Genomic DNA, 25830 nt, shown 5'->3' on the forward strand with positions numbered 1-25830 from the left:
GTTACTATATTATAGCTACATCAGAACTTATCTTGAACATTGCAGTAGAGGCCTTCATCAACGTACTTTAACCTCACACGGAGTACAATATTCTCACAAGGAGTATGAAACCTCTCAAGGAGTACTTTAACTTCACAAATTGATATGAAAATTTTATGTATAATTATTGAGATTTAAATAGAGTAAAAAATAACATATAATTACACAAATATTTAAAAATAATATATAGTAGGTAATTTAAATAATAAACTTTATTATAATGGATTTTATTTCAATTGAGTTTTCAATAGTTAGAATCGTGACATTTAGACTGATTTACTACACCCATAAGGAAAAACTGCGGATGAAAGAGATTTATATTATATGGAAGTTTTAAATTTAGAATCAAATCAAATTTGTTTGAAACAAATTTTCAAGAAAGTTTGACATAAATTTTCAATGAAATAGAAATATATATAAAATTATAAATAACTTTTAATATAAATAAAAAAAACCAACAATTAATCAAACTTTGGAATTGAACTCACGATTGCAACAATTAAGTGAGGAATTCGATCCACACTAACCCATTATGCTTGGTGCTGAATTTGAAGACCTTTAACTAATTGATCTTGTAGAACAAATGTAAAAAATCCATAAACTGATATATTATTGTTGCTATAATTTGTTTAGGCTTCTAAAAATAAAAATCTGCCTAGAACAATGATTGTGAACGGTTATGAGTTTTGGGTTATAAACCATGGTTTGATAAAAAAAGACATAAATTTTCATAAAATGGATTATATACTGGGCAGTTGGTTTGTTTATGGAACCAATAAATTTTAACGATAATTGGTTGAGGAAAACAAATTGTCTCATGTTTAGAAATGTTAAAAGGATTAAAAAATTTGACATTATGATTGTCCATGTTCTTGTTTAGGGACAATATAGTTAATATAGAAGAATTACAGTAATTAATCATATGAAGCAAGTAAAAAAACTAACCGTTTTCTGAATTGGATTGATTGACCAAAATACGTGAAAAAGAAGATAGACAAACCGTTTGGCGTCTACTAAAGCGGAGACGGACCAATTAAAGAAAGTCATTTTTCCAAAATTTTATATTTCCTCATCTTTAAGTAAGTCATCATGGCATGAACTCATTGATGGTATGACTAAGCATTGAGACCAATAATAGTAGTTTTGAAATATCAACTTCAAAAAATAATAACCGTCGTCGAAGACAAGGCTAACCGTCGTCCATCACGGTACTGTTCTGTCACGACCCAATTTCATGGATCGCGACCGACGCTAGGGTATGGATATGGTTATACCAAAACCCGTAGCAAGCCTTGCGGAAAACCACCAATCATATAAACCTGCAGAAAATCTAATGCTCGGGGAAACCGAGACTCCAACTTAAACTATCAGTTTAAATATAAGTACTTTCATTAAATAAAAATAAGTAGAGTTAAACAATCGTAATGCCAAAGCATAAAATAAAGCCAGTTAGACAAATCCGACAAACAGACTAGAATAATATAGACTTCTAGTTTACTACTGCGGTCTAAGAAAAAGGTAGTTTGACAATTTATTAAAAGAAAATAAACCTCCGAGGAATAAAGATTCGGAGTGGACCAACTTTCAAATCATAAACCTGGAAAATTTGGGAAAACAACGGGGTCAGATATACTGAGATGAGTTAGCAATACTATTTACATTTATTAAGTTTAAAACCCTTAAATCAAAACAGTTTATACTAATATAGTATGATTATGGAATAACAGTATTGAAATGATCCCAGCGTAAGTATGACATAGCATACTGAAAAATAAACCCAGAGTGGACGGGAACAAATCCTCGTCAAATTACCAGCGTAAGCAAGACCATAGTCTGCCGATCCCAGAGTATATACTGGTGCACACAGTCTCGATACAAGCCTATCGAGTAGCTCGTTTCAATCCAGATCCATAATCCGTAAAAACAGTTCAAAAGCATTTATAATATTAAAATACGATGCGGGACTTAATAAAGCGGTAAATAGCACTACAAACTCACTGCTTGCTTATCCACGTGATCTTGGCAAACAGCTAACCCTGCGTAGACTCCGAAGCACGAGCAGTCGACGGGTCTAAAATAATAAATAGGTTAATATCCGTACGACCCCTAACTCTAAGATCACTAGACACCACGTAGGACTAGCACAATTAAATAACCAGATAAATCACAGAGAAACACAATTCTCAAATAAATTGTAATGCCGTAATTAATTCAAGACTATTGAGTTCGCCTTAAAGCCAATCCGGAAATATTATAAAAATAATATTTAATTGATAAATAAAATCAATTTCTCAAATAGTGGGTTAGCCAAGTTTTTCAAAACTACCAAGCTAAACCCACATGTCGGTGACCCAAGTCCAAACCGATCCAACTAATATTCCAGAGTTTATAAACCACAGTTTATAATTAATATTAAATAAAATATTAATTAATATCAAAATAGAACTCAATATCTTGAAACTCAAGTAATTAAATATTACCGGCAATTATCTAACTTAATTAAATAACAAACAAAGCTAAAATATAAATTTAATTCCAAAGGCATTCTAAGCCAAAAATATCAATTTAACAATTAAATAATAATTATTAATAATTATTAATTTAATTTTAAATATTCAAATATTATTTTTTATACCTTAAAAATAATATAATTAATTTGACAACTTTTAAATTAATAAAATCCCTAATACTTATTTAATATAGTCAACAATATAATATTTCGTATAAACTATAATAAATTTAATATTTAATTTAAACTTAAAATATTAATGGCCGAAGTAATTTCAATTTATAAATAATATTATTATTTAAAACGCTAATTAACAAGTCGAAACTGATTTCGTAAATTAAATCAAAATCAATACAAAATAGTTACTAATTTAAATTTAGGAATCAATATATTTAATACATAAAATTTCAGTGACCAAAGTCACCATTTAACCAAAACAAATTTAAATGGGCCAATAGAATAATAACACCTCATTATCTTCTCCAATTTCCAAATTCAAACTCAAACAACCAAATTCTTAAACATTACAGAGAATGAATCCAAAATCCCCAAGCTATGGATTCATCAAAAATCACCACGTATTCTCTACTAACTATTCCCATATACATTCCTTAATCATCACTTAAATCATAACAAGAAAATAACAAGAATACACAACAATGGTTTAAAGCCGACGTTCAAAAATTAAAAACCGAACATAATGCAACGAAGCTCATGAATCAAAACGAGAATCCATTTTTAAGAGTTTAAAGAATTGATCACCTAAACACAACGATCTAATCATTTCAAGAAGTCATAAACATTACCCCATAAGAATAACCATTCGGCAGTAGCTATTTTTTAAAACAAAAAAACAAACTCAGTTATGAACAACTAGGTACGGTGAGACGGTGTCGATTATTACGGGTTCGTTTACGTACCGTTTGACGAACGAAAGGTGTAGAAACGTAGATGCGTGAGTCTACTTTCACGGAAAACAAACGGAATTGATTTCGACCTCCGAACGGCTGCCAAACAAATTGAAATCCCAAGAGGTCGATTTTAAACTCAAAAACAGAATTTACGTAAACGCGGCAACGGTTACAGCAATCACGAGAAAGATAACGTACCGTTGAGCAAACTAAAAGTTGGGAATCGTAGATATACGAGTCTAGAACGTCTGAGATCAAACGGAATCAGTTTCTATCTAGAAACGAGAGAGAACGATCAAAAACTCAGAGGTGTCGATTATAAGCAAAATCTGGAAATTTGAAGAACAAAGAAGCTTACCGGAGCAACAACTTTGGAGGATGAAATCGACGTTATTTCTCAGCGAAATCTCAAGGGAATGGCAGCTAGGGTTAACTTGCCGTGAGGAGAACAGATTTGTGTAGGAGTTAGGTTTTTATACGGGCTAATTAGGTTAGAAAAATATGGACAAAACTGCCCCCACGAAGAGCTGAGGTGGTCTCGAACGAGACACTGTAGTCTCGTTCGAGACCAAGCCAAATCTGGCTCTGTCTCGTACGAGACAGGCACAGTCTCGTACGAGACTGTGCGAGAAAAAAATACTCAGGTCTCTTATGAGACCTGAGTTATTTCCCTTGGTTCAACCATCTGGTTGAACCAAGGTTTAAAGAACCTAAAAACCGAACCAAAATTAAATTATGTAAAACGACTCAAACAATTTTCGAAACTCGCAATTTAAATTTCACAATTTTTACGGGATATTACATGTTCGCGACAACTTCAACTTTCCACGGTGCCGTTGTCTTTCTTGTTTAGCCAATAGTGAGGCAGTTAGAAAAAGCATTAACGCTTTTCATGGATATAAGATAATAAAGAAAAGAGTATTGCGAGTAGAGCGGATTTTTGAAACCGCTTGCTCAAACTAATGGCTGACTTTAGATCTGAAATTTTGTTAAAATGAAAACTATACTTGTTTATTACAATAAAATTTAAATTTCTAAAATTTACTTTCTTTTATAATGGCATACAATCTCTAATAAGTAAATTAATATTTTAATTTTATGTACAATTAACAAAAGACAGCTCTCTAGTAATACTTTCTTATTAGAATATGATTATATCACGTAGTCTTATTTTAATCACGAATTTTGAAAGGTGACGTTTAAATACACGATCTTTTATTTTGTTTCAAATTTATTATCAAAATAAAATTCAGTGTATTTTTTTATGATTAAAAATTCATAACGCTACTGTAATACCCCGTGTTTTTTCCGGCTTGTTCAGATGATATTTTCGATGTGTTCTAGTTTGGTATTTGGTGGTTTGGCTCCTTGTAACCATGGTTTGGTTTGCATAACCTTTGATGTGTTGTTTTGAGTAGGTTCTGAGTTTTATCGAAAAAGTGTTTATGTGTTTTCCAGATGTGACATGGTTTAGTAAAATGTCTATATCTCCCTAATGCACCGTTGGATCGGGCTCCCCTTTTGATATATTGTTCTTGATAGAATTTTCTAAAAACTTGTCGGTTTTGATTATTTTTGTTCTGTTGCGGGCGCGACATGTCTGTGTCGCGGGCGCGTGGTTTGGTTTTCTTAGGACTTTGCTTTTTCAATCTTCCTTATGTGGGGTCGGGTTAGACTTGTGTCGCCCGACATTTTGTGTTAAGATTATATTATGGCTAATGGCTAGTTTTAAGCATATTGTATAAGTGTTGCTTTATTGGTAAGCGATATTGAGTTCCATGGTTTTCGAATAAATAATGTTTTGATTTAAAAGTTTCAGATTTAACCTTAGTTTTACTCTGACATATGAAATAAGTGCGGAATGGAATAGTTTCCATATAGAATAATTATTCTTTGATTTATTTCATGGAATAGTTGTTCCACGGAATTTCTGTTCCATAATTTTATGAAACACTCCTCTTAAAAAGTAAATAATAGTTATTCTATTTTTTATGGAATAGGTATGCCATTCCATACTATTTCATTTAATGAAGTAAACATGGCTATATAAGTAAAATCCACATGAACCAATGGGGGTTGGTACAAGTGGTAAGCGGCTTGATATCGCTTAATAATCACCCACGGACCCTGACTTTAGGGGTATCTTACGCTAAACCCCCTGATCTAAAAAAATCTGCCGTAAACCCCCTAAACTTTACCTACTGATCAGCTAAACCCCTTTTACCCTAAAACCGCCCCAAAAAACCGCCCCAAGCCCTTTATTTTCTAAAAAATACCTAAAATACCCCTAAGGTCAATAACAAAAACCAAACCAACCTAATCTAACCAAATTTAAAGTCATCTAATCAAATCATACTTAAATCACCAATCAACTCAATTAAATCAAACCATCCAACCGAAAACTTCCACCCGCCGCCGCCGGTTTTTTCCGGCCGCCGCCGTCCATTGCCGCAAAAAAAATTATCCAAATAAAAACTCATTTAATTTTAAAAAATAAATAAATAATTATTTTTAATTTAAATAAAAAATAATTTTTTTAAATTAATTTAAACCCACCACGGTGGGTCTGCTATCTGCAGCAGACCCACCGGCGTAGGTCTGCTCTTTGCAGCAGACCCACCGCGGGTCTGCTGCAAAGAGCAGACCCACCGCGGGTCTGCTGCAAATAGCGGACCCACGGCGGGTCTGCTCTTTGTAGCAGATCCACCGACGCCGGTGGATCTGCTGCAAAGAGCAGACCCGCGGTGGGTCTGCTGCAGATAATCTATCAAAAATATACAAAATATACAAACCGGATGGATAACAAAAAAGGACTTTTTTATGTAACTAAAAATTTGAGATTGTTGGTTCTTGTTATCGATAGATTATTTTGCGGGTTATGGTGTCTACACAGTGATTATATTAGGGTCTTTATTTTTGTTATCCATCCGGTTTTCAGGCGTTACGTGATAAACTCTCTTTGGTAATTCATTTCCGTACATTTACATTAGTTTATAAATATAATCATCACTCAATAAAATACACAGTACTTTATCTCAGATAAAAATTTAATAAATACTTCATTAATCATTTCTTGGGACCATTATAACTAATGTAGCGATAGTCACAAGTAATAAAGATGGATCTATGAGCTGTTCATTGAACAAATTAATTCTAACAAATAACTTCTAACACCTATGTGTTCAGGTTCTACATTTTGACACGATTAATTAAACGAGTTGTGTTCGAATTGGAAAAATATATCTATTTTAAAATGGGTACACGACACGTTTATGTCATCGTCAGTCCCAATTGTATCACCTGATTTCTATTATATTTATAAAAATTTCAAAACTTCAAAACAATTCATTGTTGGGAGATTTTTTACAGATTTAACAAAAATTTAAGATTTTAATGAGTCCAATAAAATTTCACAGGACTGCGAGTCATCAAATGTGGAGTGATGTATATAAGGAAGTTAACGAATATATTTTAATAATAGGTATAATGAATATAAATCTTTTAAAGCTATCTAGTGCATTCCTGAGATTTCGGCTTCGAATCTCAGTAGGGTCAATAGTTTAAAGCCAATTTTAAAAATGAAAAATAACTAATAACCACAAATGTAATTAGATTCTATCTCTGTCAAAAAAAAAATCTTTATTCATTTTTAATATTTTACAATTTTTTTATTTTAATAGCTGTATCTTAATTTCAATTTAATTTAAACGAAATAAATTTTTCTACCAATAACTATAACTCATTTTAAAAAGGAAGGAATATCATTTTCGGTATTAGGTGCGGTTTTGATAATTTTAAAATCGAATAAACCGAAAACCAAATAAGCAAAACGACGTCGTTTTATCTAAGTATACAACGATGTCACTTTACATCCAAAATAAGTATCTACCCTTAAAGTATTAACCTTTTTAATGTTAAAAATCAAATTAAAAACCGAAATCTATACCGAACCGAATAAAAATATCGGTATTAAAATATTTTGGTTATTAGTCAAAAAATTATGGTTTGATTTTAATTTTTTACAACCGTAAACCGTTCCGTTTTGCTCTGTCAACCACTGAACCACACCGAAATATCGAATGCACAGCCCCACATCACATCTAGCTAGCTTTATATGATGAATGCATTTGTGCACAAATTATCAATGTGTAAAACAACTTCTAAGTAATCGCTTAATTATGACTAAATATGAATTTTGGACTATTCTCGAGTACTTTGATAATCTAATAATTTACGCCCTGTTATATCCTGTAAAGTCTAATTTGTATATGATTGAATGCAACAACATGAAACGCCATATTTGAGACAATCATATTTGTAAGCAGAGTAATTGTTTTTGTTTGTCTTCTTTGTTTGTGGATTTATTCATTTTAAAAATAAATACTTAAGTTACCAAATTGTATTTTATTTAAATAATTTAGGCCCTTTGATGGTTAAATGTACATATTTGGCACAATTCGCATAAATTCCGAATCAAACCAACAAAGATTTAGTATGTACCAAGTATAGCAAACAATGTGTAGAAAAATACATTTCGCCTAATACTTTTTGCCATCCGACATAGTCTTTTTTATATTTACAACATTCTATAAATAAGAGAAATAGTTAGATGAATTTTACGTTCGACTTTGTTTCAAATAACGCGGGGGACGTTGTTTATCAAAAATTTCTCCATCAATAATATATTGTACATTAGATAAATGAGGTTGATGAGTGACTTAGTTATAGGGTTCGAGACCTCTATAAACTAAGTAAAAGTTGATTGATTTGAAGATCGTAATATTAGCTTGGATTTCTACAGTAAGGTCTTATAAATTTAAAACAAGAAGTAATATGGCTAACAATTTTAGTATTTGCGGAATCTCCTAAACAAATCAGTATACTAATACATTTATATACACTTGAACAAAAAAAATGTATATTTTTTCTTGTCATAAAATGTTGGTACAAAATTATTAGAGTTAATGGAAACCTCTTGAACCTCTTGATTGATAGAGTTCCAATCTTTGTTTTGCCTCTGGTAAGAGTGATTCAACCGTTGGTTCTTGGATCAAATGTGCCTGCTTCGATGACCATTCTAGCACAATTAGCACCTCTTCATTTGCAAGAATTTCACTATCTGGGCAATTCAATGAAATGTAGCAAACCAGAATCAATGAAGGGATTTGAACCATTAGTTCACCGAAGTAAACGAGTTGGATCAAATGTTTAGCTCCTCCTGCGTTTATAATGGCTTTCGAATGATTTACGCAAAGGAAATTCTCCGGTGTTGCAAATTTGTTGAGAGCAATTGCTGTTTCCATTGTGATTTCGGGTTCCCTTTCGTCGAGTAGCTTTACTAATGGACCGATGATTCTTGTTTCTGTTGCTTGGAAAGTTCGCGCTAAGTTGCCCGTAGCTTTGATGCAGGGTATAAGAAGATCGCAATCAGCCTTTTCGATTATTTTAAGAAGTTGATCAACTACTGCTTTGGCTGCAGGAGATGTAGGCTTGAAAGCCGAGCGACGTAAATCAGAATTTTGCTCAGCTACTGATGTGATTTCCATTAGCGCCATCGCGGAATAAGATCGGACATCTTCAGGACCTTTCTCTAACAGAATAGCAAAGCACAAAAGCGCTCGTGACTCTGTTATGATACGACATATAGTCACATTTCCTCTACACAGTTGCCAAAGTGCTCTTGCTGACATTGCCTTCATCTCTGATTTTGTCACCGGGTCTTCAAATTCCCGCCCTTTGATGCTAGTTCCCGTCAAAACGTGATGATGTTGCTGATGATGGTGCTGTTGATGGCCTTTTGCCTGATGATGATGTTTTGTAGGACTTTGCGATTGGGTGCTAGCGCCCGAATTTTGATTCTTTTTGGCCATAGTGTTGGTCACTACATTAATCATTTGGTTCGGAGTCTTGGTGTGTAAAGGATGAGACATTTTTGAGCTTTCGTCTACATGATCTTTTCGTTCATTTGCGTTAGGATTGCTGCTAGCTATTACAAGAGAATGAATCGACATTTGTTGTTTGCTAGCTATGGTATACTTGCTATGTTCTTGAACCGTTTCGAAAGCAATATGACTGACAAGAAACCGAATAATATTATTCTGAGCGAAATGGTCTTGACATTTCGGATGATTCGCAGCCAATTCCGAAACAGCCCAAGCCACAACAACCTGAACTTTCATATGACCTTCTTTCAGGATTTTCGCAAACACACTACAAACACCCGCATTCACAATCTGTTCGACGCTTTCGGGGTCACGCCCTAATAACCCGATTGCTCTACCGGCATTTTCTTGACCTTCCATTTTCCCTTCTTTCGCAAGCTTCAACAACGGAGGAACTCCGCCTTCCTCTATAATCAACTTCCCGTAACGATCATTATCTCTCGCCAACGAAACCAATGACGCCGCAGCGTCCCCCTTCTCCTCTAACGAACCTGTATAAAGTATAGCAACTTGTTCCCAAATAAGACACAGAATCGGCTCATTCGCAGCAATCGGAGGCAACCCTAGATACTCATCATCGCGATTTCCTGCCGAAACTGAGACTCGTAGAAGCCAGGAAACATCTCCTATCGAATTCTCAAGCTGCATTGATATTTTACGGAACGCTCCTGATTGGTTAATGAAAAACATATGTTTCATAAGGCCTGAAGCACGACATTTTATGACAAGATTAAGAGCTTTATCAAGAACTTGCTCTGTATCGTCGATTATACGCCTCGTCGGACGTTCATAAAGGTCGTTACTAGCTCGAGCCGCTTGTCGTAGAAGGGTGGCTAGCTTTTCAGTTTTCGCTTTGACCTCTGAACACTCGTCTTTGGATGATTGTGCCTCATCGGCTGTTTTTATAACCGAGTCTGCTAATTGTATTGGTCTTTTCAGAATCTCTTTAACAAGATCCGCCATGGCCAATTAATAGCGGACTATTATATCACATAGAATATGACTCAGAGTTGTTGAAAATGAAAATATTAGAGAATCAAGAAATTGTGCCGTGTGTTTCAAGAAATGATGAATTATGCCTTAGTTGGTTTCTTTTTGGACATAAGCTGGTTTGATTTTGTGTTTGTACGAGAAGTGATGGTGGTGGTGGTGGTGGTGGCGGAGAAGGTGGTGGCGCCGCCGGAGAAGTTTGTGAACAGAGATTGAGAAGAGGTTGTAATGGTCATACGGGGTTTTCTCCAATATTTTTGTGAAGGAAAATAGTTTGTTTTAGGTTATAAAAATAGGAAATGTTGGTTAAATGTTCATTATGTCAATAAGTATTTCTTTTTATTCCAATGGTAGAGCGATTGTTACGCCAATATCCTAAACTAGCTATTGCAATAAAAATTACTAATTTAAAACCAAATCTTAATTAATTAACTATTTTTCTATTTTTAGCTTCTTCTATCTCACTGTGTGCTCATGCCAAAAAAATGATAAACATATATAATTACTAGCAGATGTAATTATAGTTATCACTTACTATAATTTATAAATATCTCTTAGCTTGTTAACCAGTTTTCTTCTTGATCATCGTCTTTGTTTTTAACATTAGTAGTGATATTTTCATTGTTGTGGTTTTGATCCTTGGAGCTGGCTTCATTAAACTGCTTATGATATACTAATTGTTGAACATTTTATTAAACTTCAAGTAATGTTCGATATAAATGAAAAATTAAAGATTGATAATAAAGTAAGTGAAATGGACTGAGAGACGAACAAAAATAAAAGTAAAATTTATAAATATATATAGATGATATGCAAATGGGTTTGTTATTATTGAGTATGGCAGTGGTGAATGATGGTGATGGCTTTAGAACAAAGTTATTATAATTTCACGTACACCATAGTCAAGCTACAATTGAAACTTTGTTTGGTAAGAAAGTTATGTTTAGAGGTGTGTAATCTAACTTTTTTTTTGAGAAGAAAAGAGGAGCTTTATTAACTTAGGGCCGTTGGTTTAAGGTTGATAATCGGAATCGGAATCGGAATGAGAAAGAATGGGAATGGGAATGATTGTTTTCAATTTTTATTTGGTTTAAAATTAGTGTAGGAATGAGAATGGGTAAAGTTTAATAGAAAAAATTATTTATTATTTATTAAAAATAATTTTTTTATTTTTTATATAGTAAAAATAAGTTAAAAAAATTATTTAAAAAAAAAGTAAAAAAAAATTTAAAAAAAAATATTATTTATTATTTTAAGTTTATTTTTTAAAATAAATATTTAAAAATAGTTTTTTTAATAATTATATATTTATTATTTATTATTAAAATATTGGATTGGGATTCTCTCAAGTTCATTTGAACTTCAGGGGGTCATGTTCACGATCTACACCATTCATTATAAAATGAACGATGTAGATTAATTTAATTAAAATTGTGCTTTTTTGATATACACCGTTCATTTTGTAATGAACGGTGTAGATCGTGAACATGACCCCCTCAAGTTCATTTTGAACTTGAGGGAATCCCAATCCTAAAATATTTTGTTAAATTTTGATTCTCATTCTCAAAAGTCCATTTCCATGGAGTAGGGGGAAATGGGTGATTCTCATTGAAGGGGTAATCACATTTCCATTCCTTAGTTCAATTTGACAAGACAAACACAAATAATAGAAACCATTTCCATTTCCATTCCCATTTCCCCCTTTTTATGGCGAACCAAACGGCCCCTTAGAGAGAAAGTTACAAGCTCATTCACCGGATAAGGAGCATATCCGTCAAAAATACAATTTTTACCGAAAAAGATACCCCATTTAGCTAACGAATGGGCAACTTGATTTTCGTTCTCGGAATATGAGTGAAGCTACTGTCAATACCCGCAGCAGCAGCAATGGAGTCCTCCACAATAAGTTGAACCTTATTCATGGGTGAACTCGGCCTCTACAACCTGTTGATGACTGATAAGGAGTCGGCCTCAAAACAGAACTTAGCAGCTCCCAAGTTGCTGATTAACTTCACCCCAAACCTGATAGCAGCAGCTTCAGTAAAGTCGACATCAGTTATGCCATAAAGAACAGAAACACCACAACGAACAACCTTACCAGGCGAGTCTCTACAAATAGCACTTGCGATCGAAAGATTGCGACCCACTGACACGGCAGCATCCGTGTTAACCTTCAAAACCTGCAGCGGGGGAGGCAACCATGTTCTATCTCCATTCCAGACCTGGTTTGCAGCTGAGTATCCTTCATCAGAACATTCTTCTTCAGGCCAGCGATACAGGTGAATAATCTATTTGGCGGGACTCTCGGATTATTAAACACTAGATTGTTCCTATCCTTCCAGATAGCCCAAAGGCTAAGAACAAAAGGCTGGACATCATCTTTTTTAGCACTCTGAACATAGCTGAGACCCAATCTTTTAACTCCAAACAAGCTGATGAATCAGATCGAAGGCCTAACGGAGATACTAGCCACAAGCCTCGAATAATCTCGCATTCCTTAAGAGCGTGAACAACAGTCTCATCTGCTTCTAAACACCTAGGACACAACGAGGAGATATGAACTTTCTTTTGCACCAGTTTAACGTTGTAAGGTAGAACATCGTGACAAACCCACCATAGAAAATGCTTAACTTTGGGGGGGACTGATAAAAAATATATTTTAGTACAAAAATTGCTTTTTTAAAAGGAGTTTAGCTTTTCTGCACCACGGTGGAATAAATTTCTACCTGTACAAGTAGAGTAAAGATGAATAAGTCACCTTACATTCCTTTTTCCTCTCCATCAATTATTATATCCAAGACAAATTATTAGGTAGACTCAGTCCACCACGTCATTTATGGATATCACATTATGACACGTCGTTAAAATAATGGCACTATTGTAATATTACTATTCAAAAGTGTAAAAAAGTAATAAACAAATTACAATAGTGCCACTATTTTAATAACGTGTCATAATATGATAGGTTAGTCCACGGATGACGTGGAAGACCGAGTCTACCTAAAAATCTCTCTATATCCAAACAGAAAAAAATTAAATTCACCTCCTATTCCTTTCCCTTCCCCTTCTATTGAACCTATAGCATGCAAAGCGTAAGAGCAGGAAACATAAGCAATCACTCAATGAAAACTTGATTACACTTACCCAAACAAATAACATGTGTAGCTCATCAACAAAATCTCGGTCCTTCATCTTGCTATAATGATCCAAGTCTACAAGCAACGCAGATCTTCAAATAATGTTGAGAACTTGAGAGCCACACCAGGATCAGTCGTTGAAGCACCAGAACTATGCTACTCTATCAAAGCATTAACCATGGACACCACGATGTCATTCTTGGATCTTTTTGGAAAAAGATCCAAGTATCTACCTTCTCTCTATTAGAATGGGAAATTATATTAGAAGAATTTCTTGGGGACGAGAAGGAGGATGATTATCTTCCCGTCTCTTCTCCTTCAAGGATTCGGGCATATGACCCTTCCTTTTGCCAAGGTAGTTAGTTGATAGGCCAGCATGACGAGCTACTCCCTCAACAGACTCGTTGACTTTTACTAAACCCTAAATTGGGAGGAAGCGGGAAGGACACCCTACGACTTTTTTAAGCTTTTCCCATCTTTTGTAGCAGCGCCGACATCTTTTTGAGCAAATTTGTTGAGTTTACCACTACAACAAAAGAAAAATAACAAATCAAATTATGGAAATAAAACCACATAAACAAATCATTAGTACAACAAAGTTTGGATACTAGCATCGTCATTTGGAAAGTATATCACTAGCATTTATGTTAATTAGCTGAAGGGGTGCAAGGCTAGTGTTCCGATCCAAATCCATGAGTTGCAAACGGCGCTAGGAAATGAGAGTGGTTGATCCGGAACCCGTAGCAAGTCTAGCGGTCTATCGATTTCACATACATATGCATATCACATTTTATCCCATTTTCAAAAATTTCTTTTTATCTCTTTCATTCATATTTAATCATATTACGCAGGAAAACATTTTGATATTATTTTTCTTTATAATCGTGTCATTCAACTTTTTCATACGCTTAATTTGTATAATACCTTTTCTAAATATAATGTGTGCATTATATATTATTTTGAGGAAATTATACTTGGAAAAGTGTTATTTTGTAGGAAGTTTATGCAAAAAAGCCATGGACCGGGAATCAAAGGTAATTGCAAAGGAATGAAAAAAATATGTCAAATTGATCCTTCTTCATGACTGATAGTTTTGTCCTTCTTCAAGACCTTAAATGAGAAAGTGTTTTTGATATGAATTGTAGCAAACATCCTAAGCTTTCCATATTATTAAGAATTACATCATTTAGAATTGTCTATCTCAACTTATGAAGTTTTGAAGATTGACAAACTGCACGTTGTATTAACTTGCTTGCAGATTTGATTCTTCTCCATTAATTGAAAATTTCGGAATACTTAGAGACCTCTGATGAATTTATATTCATCATAAAAAATAAACTAGACATCTCAAGTTTTCCAATGAATTAAGAACCAAGTCATCTGGAGGTGTATGCAAAGAGTTATGCCTTTTTGAAGTTGATGGTTACGCAGAGATCCCGCTAGACCACATGAATGAGCATCTCGGTAGGAACTGTCTCTGGAAAATAGCCCTGCCGAGCTGCAAGATGTCCCTACTCGGCGTGAATCATTCTAAAAGCTAAATTTTTCACCTGAAACGCGCTAAATTTATCGGGGACTAATCCTACATTGACCCGGACTTCTTTTACAACATAGAAGGTGGAATCTTCTACTTTTAGAAAATTGAGAACATCAAAGATTAAAGTCCAAATTGGATTACGAGTGTTTTTCTACACATTCAAGACTTAATCCTAATTATAAAAGGAGAATGACTTAATGTAAAATTTAAACTTCAAGACCTTTATAAATAGAGCTCAGCTCAAAGCTATTCATTCATTCAATTCATTATGTAAATAAATCATTCTAATCTTTATTTATTAGGTTAGTTTAATTTTAGTTTTTAGTTTAGTCGTTCTTTATCTTACCTTGTAAAATCATCCAAGTACAATTTGAATTTTAAAGTTTAAAGTTTAATTGAAGTGGATTATTTTCAAGACAAATCAAGTTTGATTTCTTCCCACTTTTTTTTAATTATGCAATTCTTATTTGTTTACTTGTTTGCTTTTACCATGTCTAGTTAAATTAGTTAATTTAGAGTATTGTGCGTAATACGGGTGTATGATTTAAATTCTAAAAACTTATTTACATATCTTTTTTTGTTAATATAATCTTAATTATTGCGTTTAATGCTTGTGGTTAAATAGATAATAACCACTCGAATTGTGAGGAGGAGATTTAAGCAATTTAATCTGAAGAGATATGTAGAACATAATTACAAAACATGAGTCATGCCACTTTATTTGTGTTATGTGGATAACTTGATCATAATGCTTTGATTTTAATTGTGGGTTATTTTCTATTGTCGTGACAGTAAGGACGATTTAGGGTAGTCGAGTTATAATCAATAGGCTAGTTCGAGCCCAAAAGCGGGATTAGCGATTTTTGATCTATCCTCTATTGCACGTAACAATTAAAAGTGATTCATATAATTTAGATTTATAAGGTATCGATAATTCATACGAAAGCAATATTATAAATTATTTGTTATCATTGTTAATTTCTTTTATTTGGTATATATTTTGTTTTCATTAGTTTTATTAAAAATTTAAAAATATCAATTATTTGATTGCTTAAACAATAGTTAGTTAACTATATTGTTATTAGATTCATTTCTCGTGGTTTTGACACTCTACTTACTCTTTATTACTTAATCACGATATTGTATACTAGTAATTCTATGCATCAAGTTTAATAGAATTGTTTCTTTAACAATATAAAATATTACTACTTCTTCATTAAAAGGCTTAATTACTTAAAAACCACCCACCTTGAACTTTTTTTCGTTTATTCCCTGATCTAAAAAAAATTCATTTATACCCTGACGTATGTGTTTATGTTTCACCTCTACCCCGAGGCACTAAATTAACCTCTTTTTATTTAGAAAAAAGTTTAAAATAATCCTTCATTTAGAGAAAAATTCATTTCTAATTAAATTCTAATTAGCTTAGGTTAAAAATGAAAAACTATTTTAAACTTTTTTTTTAAATGAAAAGAGGTTAATTTAGTGTCTCGGGGTAGAGGTGAAACATAAATACATACGTCAGGGTATAAATGAATTTTTTCCTAGGTCAGGGTGTAAACAAAAAAAAAATCAAGGTGAGTGGTTTTTAAGTAATTAAGCCTTATTAAAAATAAAAAGAATTATTTCTGATATTTACTTTCTTATTAGACAGTTACATTATTTGTTTCCTTATAAAAAATTATTTCTACAATATTTATTTTCTTATTGGAAATTTTCTATTATTTATTTTTTGTTATTGTAAATTTCAACAGCTTTTAATTCTGGTTCAGCAGCTGTTTTCCCATTTGCAAGGCTAAGAATCGACAATCCGTTTATGCAAGTTTGGAAATCGATCGCTCCTCCAAAGATAAATTTTTTTCTTTGGATTGCTATTCATGGAAGAGTCCTTACTCTTGATTTTCTGGCGAAGCGTTCTATCGTTCCAATAGAAAATTCTTTATACTGTCTTTGTGCTAATGTTGAAACGCATGACCATCTTCTTATCCATTGTTCTTTTTCTTGGAGTATTTGGAATAATGTGATAGCTAAGTTGGATATTGTTTGGGTTGCTCCTTCTTCGTTTCAGGATTTTTTACTTCAATGGAACAACATCATTCCTTTGAGTCGATATTGGAGGCTTTGGCATGTTCTTGGATATCTCATCATTTGGGATATTTGAAAGTGTAGAAACGGAAGGATTTTTCAAGATAAAGAGACGGCAAAGGAAGATGTAATCTTTAAATGTTTTTTGCAGGCGACTTTTCTTTTTAAATTTTGTGATAGGAGTTTCCCATATTCAGGGATGGATTTCTTTCGAAATCCACGTTGTATTCTGTTCTCAGATTTTTGATTGTTTCCGTTTCTCTTGGCCTAAGCCTCTATTGTGTTTCTTTGCAAGCCATTTCTTGTGCGAAAGCCTTGAGTTTCGGTTTTTTCGCCTCTTCTTGTGGCCTTAATATACATATTATTCATCAAAAAAAAACTATGCTTGCTTATTACCAATGAGCTATACCTCAAATAGTATAAACGCTGGACAGCAAACTGCTAGATCGTGATTTCAAATCTTCTTACAAATGCTCTCCCTCCGCAATTATAAAAAAAAAATATACTTGCTTATTACAATATGATTTAAATTTTTAATATTTATAGCTTTTATAATGGAATACAAGCTCTAATAAGTAAATTAATATTTTAATTTTATATATAACTAACAAATACATCTCTATATTATTACATTCTTATTACAGTATGATTCTATCTCTATATTATATTTTCTTATTACAATAGAAATTATTCGGTATTGCCACGTACAAAAAGAAGTTGCTGGAAAAGACATCTTGGATTATAAAATGTAAAAATATGAAAGGTTAAAATTTGATATATAACGTTTTAAAATCTAAGATTATATCACTACAATCATCATACATTCAGATTTAATATATCAAAAACCCCCCAAAATTTCTTATTTTTAATTTTTACTTCCTTTTATATAATAGGATACTATCTCTAATAATTAAATTAATATGTTAATTTTATTTGTAATTAAGAAAAGATATCTCTAGTATTTACTTTCTTACAATAAGATTCTATCTTACAATAGAATTTATATTTATAATATTTACTTTGTTTTATACTCCTTACGTTCCATTTAAAAAGTATCATTTGCTTTTACACATAAATTAAGTAAACATTTATTATCTTTGTGTTTTCATATTTTTTTCGATTAATGATCGTGGAATTTTCCATAGAGTTCTTTTAAGATGACTAAAAGAAGAGTAAAAAAAAATTTCAATAAAAAATATTCTAAAAATAAAAATAAAACTTTCTAAATGGTATTATCCCAAAATGGAATATGAGACTTTTTAAATGGGTCGGAGGAAGTAATAGATTACTATCTCTGATAACTAAAAATAATATTTTAATTTTATATATAATTAACAAATGGAATTGTTTAATTATATCATCTCATGTATGTAATAATTTTTTTAAGATATTAAAATAAATGGAAAAAAGCTACTATATATCGTGCACAAACATTAAAAATAATTAATTAACAATTTAAATAAAAAAATCAATTAGAATTGTTTCTTTAACAATAACAAAATATTACTTGTTTATTAAAATAAAATGTATTTTTAATATTTACTTTCTTATTAGACATTTCTAGTATTTAATTTCTTATAAATTTTATTTTTAATATTTATTTTCTAATTGGACATCTCTAGTATTTACTTCTTTAATTATAAAAAGAATTATTTATTACAATAAAATTATATATCTAACTCTACTTTTTTATTGCAATAAAATTTATATTTATAATATTTACTATTCTAGAATAGTTAGTTCCACCTTGGCAACAAGAAAGATTGAGTATGAAAAATTATAATATTATTATGATTAACGTATATTTTATATATGTATTATTTCAATATAAGCAATTTTTATGTCTAACTCCTTTTAATCTACAAGAATTTCATCATGTGTAAAATTAGAAATAACTAACATAATTTTTGATATTGCCCAGTAGGTTTTTGAATGATATTTATTGAGAGAAACGTTATAAATAATTTTTTTATTAATAATAATTTAGATCTCCGCTTTACCAATATATCCATGAAGAAAATAGTCAAATCTAATTAGGGGTGTAAACGAGTTGGGCTACTCGTGAGTTACTCGAGATCGACTCGAGATCGGCTCGAAAAATTCGAGCCGAGCTCGAGCTCGACCTACTCGAGCTTCATCTCGAGCCGAGCTCGAGTATCAATTGTTGAGGCTCGTGAGGCTCGCGAGCCTAAACGGGCCTAACGAGCTTGATATTAAAAAATAATAATAATTTTTATTATAATTGTATTATATTTTTTAGCTTTAAATTTAAATATGTATCATATAAATAGGTCAAATTGTATATTATAAAGTGAAAAATAATTTAAATGTATCATATATGATCATTTTTTAATAATTATTTTTAATTTTATTAAATTCAAGTCGAGCTCGAGCTCGAGCTCGAGTAGTTCGAATATTGCTCGAGCTCGAGCTCGAGCTTAAGAATTTAAGCCCGCTCGAGCTCGAGCTCGAGCTCGAGCCTGTAAAACACACTCGAGCTCGAGCTCGAGCTTGGCAGTACTCAGGCTCGGCTCGGCCCGTTTACACCCCTAAATCTAATACCAAAGGTAAAAAAAACGACATTTATGAAGGAAAAAATTCACAAAGAAAAAATAACAAATTTAATATTTGTGATTGAATTAAAAGCATGTTCAATGTTAAACAAATGAAAGGGTTTCTTTTCCTACAACTCTACTTGTTATTAAGTTTAAATTTGATTTGATTTTATTTAATATTATTTCAAAATTCAGTCTTTTATTTTGGTTGGGGTAAAAAATGCCAATTTACTTATAATATAAATTGAACCGGAAAAACTTTAAATTGAAAAGGTAAATTTTCAACAAAAAATTTTCTACTATAATTGTAACAGAGGAGAATAAAAACTGAAAACAGATCCTACTCTTATTCTGAAATGAAAATATTGGCCCCCCTTTCAATACTGGATATATCATAAAATGAAAAACCAAATTAACTATTTTGATTCAATTCGATTTAATTTATTTACTATTTTTATAAAATGCATTTGGTATCATTTGCAAAAAAAAGGGAAATTAAATCAATTTGAATCGGTTCAAAATTCAAACCGATCTTATGTCATATTGAGTTATGGGTGAATTTTAGGCCAACATTATACATTTAGCAAACTGAATTAATACACTCTGATTTGTCATGAACTTGTTTGACACCTCATATCCACTAATTAATAAATATGATAAGCATCAATCTAAAATATGACTTTCTTTCTAAAAGTAAAAAAAATCTGGAGTGAATATATAATTTCTTAAAAGGGTTATTTTACCATATATCGCCACTATTTAGCGTTTTACTCGATTTAAGTACAATGTACATAACGTCTCACCTCATATTTCAATTTTTTTAAACTTTTCATCCTATAAATTCGGTCTACGTTTTCTGTTTTAATTTTTGAAAAAATGATATTTTTTTCCGTGTAAATGACCAAAACAGCGTCATATAAAACATTTATGCTATATACCATATAAATGAAATGTTGTAATATATGGTGCCACGTTTTAAAGATTATGTTTAAATCGAAAAAAAACGTAAAAAGTGGTGATATATGGTAGTAATAATCCTTCCAAGTAAATGAATCACAAATGGTAATTTCTCATAAAAACTCTCCATAATTAGCAATAAGCATTAATCACACAACTCTATAACAGACTATATAAATTGGATACACATTATAATATTAAACATACCAAAGAAAGCCATAAAATCACATTATGAAAATGAGTCGTAGAACAATCAACTTAGCTTTCTTAATCATTTTGGCACAATTGTTGGCATCTTTGGCTATTGATCAACCTCAACACATTCTTCTACCTCCATTTACTGTTCATGTATACAATGAATTAAGTTCAAGAACATTGCTTCTCCATTGCAAATCAAAAGATGATGATTTCGGAGTCAAAAATCTGATTGTTGGGTCTCAATTTTATTGGACATTCAGCGTAAATATTTTTCGAACAACTCTGTATTGGTGTTATTTTGCACCAGATAATAATTCTCATGCATCTACTAAAGTATTTTGGTGTAAGAACAGCTTTGTTAAAAAGTGTCTAGATTATGATTGTTATTGGGCTGCTAGAGATACTGGGGTTTATCTAAAGAATTTTGCTACCGGAGACTACGAGCTTGTAGCACCTTGGCAAGCAGGAAGATTAAATTAAGGATCAAATTCTAGATTACAATGGTGTATTTTAGATATTTGATCATTGCTGATAAATTAATTAATTCTCATTAAGAATGAATGTTTCTTTGAATAAATTCTTATCAGCTTTATTATGTTTTCTCGAATCACAACGGTCAGATTGATCTATAATCCGTGCGTGCCAGCTAGCTAGTATGCACATGCGAACTTCTGTTGTTTCTCAATAATTTTGAAACGCTGTTTATCGTTAAATACGTGTTTTCGATCTTATTAGTATTTCACATTAATATTATATTTTTATAAAAAAAAAGTACAATTTCAGTTGATTATCAAAGTTAAAACAAACTAAAAATTTAAAATGATTAAACAGCCGCCAAGTAAGTACAAATAAACTATATGTAAATAAAATGGTTAATGGCAAAAAAACTCAAACCTTTACAACTTGTTGCAATTTAAACCAAATCTTTTAATTTTTACAATAATAGCCGAATTGTAATTTTTTTTATTGCAATAATAGCCAAATTGGTGGCCAAACTTGTTGTTTTCAGTTAACATATTAGGCTATTATTATTTTTTGATGTACAATAATATACTAAAAGTCATAAGAAGTGCCAAAAAACTCAAAAAAAATCACATAAAAAATGCAACTTGACTATTATTGCAACAAAAAAATGCAATTTAACTATTATTGCAAAAATTAAAAGGTTTAGTTTAAATTGCAACAAGTTGTAAATGTTTAGATTTTTTTGTCAAATAAAATACCAGTTACCATAATACCTAGTATTTAGTATCAAATTATGTACTCGTAACATACTAAAATACGCCATTAAGTCCATCACATCGTAATCATATGAATGTTACTACATATAGTAAAATCCACATCAAGATAAAAATAAAGAAATACATTTCTAAAAATAATTTTATACCATTTTTTAGGGTGCAGCCTAAAGGACAGTCTCCAATTGAAAGAATAAAGCATCAAACAGTTTACTATCCAAACATGTAGTAGTCTTATAACATCAAATAGGGGTAATTAATTTTGAGGATCGCTAAATTTCTATTTATTTTATTTTATTTATAAAATTTTAATATTTTTCATTTTGACTATGGAATTTTATTTTATTTTGATTTTGATTTTTTTCCGGCTAAAATTACTTAAATGGCAGTCAAAATTATTTATTTTTAATATGAAAACTTGTCATGTATGCATAATTTGACCTAAAAAAATTCCTTTTAAAATAAAATTATATATATATGTAATAAATTTTCAAAGTAAAACTAGCAAAATTTGGTTTGTCATATGTTAAAATACGGCTGCCTCCTAAATTTTTTTGGCCGGAAAAATTATTTAAAAAAATTGAAGTTTATAGTCAAAAAGAAAATAAAACTAAGTTTAGTAACTAAAATAAAAAAAATCAGTGACTTTCAAATTAATTAACACATCAACCATCTCAAAGAAAAAGAGTCGGCTATTTATTATACTAAGAAATTAAAATAGTATAAAAAAAAGATGGCTACCGTAAACGATAAAACTAAATGATTATCGGCAACCAAAGAAAAAAAAATATAGTCGGTTAGAGTTTGTTGGAGAACAAAAAAGAGGTTTTTTTAGAGAGAGAAAGCGAGTATTTTCACAAAATATTTAGATTTCAAATTTTTATTTTGGAGATAAATTTTGCACATATTTTGATTTTTTTTTGGGATTTTTAGACAAATACCTATAAAACACATACTTATTCTCAAAAATACCTTTTGACAAAAATTAGTTAAAATTTACGGATTGACCAATTTTTTTAATAAAAATTCTTTTTTTATTTGCAAAAATACGATTCAGTTTACTAATGGTTTACTAACGGTTTACTAAAAATCTGTTTACTGTAAATTCACTAACAGTTTACTAATGGTCTACTATCGGTTTACTTAAAAATCAAATTACTATTTTTTATTTTTAAATTATAAAATGTTAAAATAAATTATTATTTAATCTACTAAAATTATTGGTGTACCAGTAGTAAACCATTAGTTAACCAACAATAAAACCATTATAAATACACAAGTAAAAAAAAAAGTTTACATAAAAAATCAATAGCAACATTAAAAAAATAATTATAAATAACCAACAGTTAACTTAAAGTTTACTAACAGTATTACTAATTTTAAAATTATTAGTTTACTATTAGTAAACCATTGGTAAACCAACAGCAAAATTAAAAGGGTTAATTCCTAAAAAAATCACGAACTTTACACGAAGTTTCATTTTAATCATGACCTTTAAAAGTTGCCATTTAAAGGCACGAACTTTTATTTTGTTTCAAATCTATCATTTCAGTGTATTTTTGTTGACTAAATTCTTCAATAAACCATTAATGAAAGACCCAAATTATAAATCGACATTAAATCTTATTATCTTTTAGTTAGAGTATATAGGATTAGGAATTTTTGGTTCGATAAAATACACCGGATTTTACTTTGACGATAGATTTGAAACAAAATGAAAGTTCGTGCCTTTAAATGACAACTTTTAAAGTTCATGATTAAAATGAAACTTCGTGTAAAGTTCGTGATTTTTTTAGGAATTAACCCAAATTAAAATATCTGTTACTAAAAAATTAAAGTTTACCATTAGTTATTATCGATTTACTTAAAAAACAAATTTACTAACGGTAAACTATCAGGTTACTAAAAAATAAGTTAGTTCACTAACAGTTTGTTATTGGTTTACTAAAATATAAGTCAGTTTACCAATGATTTACTATCGGTTATGAATATGAGACCTTATTTATTTATTTAATTTGTCTCCATATCAGCAAAAAAGGCTAATGGCACTTTTGGTTTCAAATCATTTCAGATAAAAAATGAAATGATTGAAAACTCTATTATTCAAATAGTAATTCAAAAACATAAATTACATACCAACATAAGTATCAAAAACATAAATTACACTATTATATCTGTAGAGACATGAGTAAGAAGCAAAACATTTTATAGGCTAACAATAAAACTTCTCATGTTGTAATTATTTGTAGTCCATATCTTCAAAATCTCTATTCAATTGCTCTCAAAAAGAAGTTATAAGAAGTGCATAAACAATTTCTATTATCATTGAGTAGTTTTATCAAACATAACATGTGCATCTTTGAAAACACTACAACCACCTACACTAAGCAAATCAAAACTAATAAAACATTTAAAATGAGAAAGTACAGAGCAAACTTGAAAACTTATGAGCTAGTAAAGGCAAAGTAAAATCAGATAAACTAACATAATGTGGAATTGATGAAGTTTTGTAATATTTTTTAATTTATTTTACAAATTATAAAAACTTTAATCAGATAAACCAACATAAAATAGAAGTGGCTTCACAAACAAAGTTATGATCATGGCGCTTCATCACTCTCAGCGATTCGGAGCAGCTCAGAAGGATTCACGACTCTACTAACTCATGCCGTCTTCATCAAAATCTCCATAAATCTGGATATGTTCTTTCGCACGAAGCAACAACAGGAGCAGTTGCGACAGCAGCGGAGGAAGCGCCGCCGCCGCCGGAGAAGGACAAGAATCCCGATTATTAAAAGGACAAACATGAAACTGACTAGAGAAACCGCACAACAACACATCTTTGATGAAATTGACAGTAAACTCAAATCCCTTAAACTAAGATACCCATCACACGCTTTCCTTCGTTCTAATCGTATATTTCAATAAATTGAATCGTAAAAACATTAAGTAAAAGCGTGAAGAAGAAAAGATGAATAAGATTTATGTATTTTTGTAGCGAGATATGAGAATCCGTATTAGTGAGAATATTTTAGTATTTAATCGTGTTCTGTGTAATTAGCTCTTTTTTTTTAGATTTTATTCCAAAAGCCCTAATAAATATGATAAGCATCAATCTTACGTACATCTTATGGAAAAAAAAAGTAAAAAAATCTGAAGTGAAGATATTCATTAAACTAGATTGTATTTTCTCATCAAAACTCTCTATATTTAGCTATAAGCATTAATTACAAAACTCAATAACAAACTATATATATATATTGGATGCACGTATAATATTAAACATACAGAGAAAAACAAAAGCCATAAAAATCACACTACAAAAATGAGTTGTAGAACAATCAACTTAGCTTTCTTAATCATTTTGGCACAGTTGTTGGCATTGTTAGCCGCTGATCAACCTAAATCGATGATTAAACTGCATAAATTTACTGTTCGTGTGATTAATGGATTAAGTTCAAGAACATTGTTTCTTCATTGCAAATCAAAAGATGATGATTTTGGAGTCAAAAATATTAATATTGGGTCTGATTTTGCTTGGTCATTCAATACAAATTTTTTTGGAACAACTCTTTTTTGGTGCTATTTTGCACCAGATAATAATTCGCATGCATCTACTAAAGTATTTTTGTTGAAGATAATGAAATTTGGGATAAAATCCTTCTTGCTTTATTAATCACTTGAATCAGTATATATATACAAGACACTATGACATGTCACTGATCCAAAACA

At 31.0% G+C, this 25830-nt stretch overlaps 1 protein-coding gene and 1 long non-coding RNA gene across 2 annotated transcripts; both read right to left on the reverse strand.

Annotated features, from left to right (window-relative positions):
* Positions 1 to 1410: 1410 nt before the first annotated feature.
* Positions 1411 to 3894, reverse strand: LOC126661416 (uncharacterized). Its single transcript, XR_007635654.2, has 5 exons — positions 3818 to 3894; positions 3658 to 3734; positions 3469 to 3555; positions 2038 to 2110; positions 1411 to 1636 (listed from the first exon to the last, which is right to left on the reverse strand). It is a non-coding gene; the product is annotated as an uncharacterized LOC126661416 (long non-coding RNA).
* A 4347-nt stretch (positions 3895 to 8241) lies between these two features.
* Positions 8242 to 10664, reverse strand: LOC126659990 (uncharacterized). Its single transcript, XM_050353322.2, has one exon. The coding sequence runs from the start codon at positions 10362 to 10364 to the stop codon at positions 8421 to 8423; it is 1944 nt and encodes a 647-aa protein (XP_050209279.1). The 5' UTR covers positions 10365 to 10664; the 3' UTR covers positions 8242 to 8420.
* Positions 10665 to 25830: the final 15166 nt, after the last annotated feature.

This window comes from Mercurialis annua, linkage group LG8 (genome assembly GCF_937616625.2).
Source record: "Mercurialis annua linkage group LG8, ddMerAnnu1.2, whole genome shotgun sequence".
Taxonomy (NCBI): domain Eukaryota; kingdom Viridiplantae; phylum Streptophyta; class Magnoliopsida; order Malpighiales; family Euphorbiaceae; genus Mercurialis; species Mercurialis annua.

Coding starts and splice junctions, on each gene's coding strand:
- LOC126659990 (XM_050353322.2), bottom strand. CDS start 10,364: ATGGCGGATCTTGTTAAAGAGATTCTGAAAAGACCAATACAATTAGCA.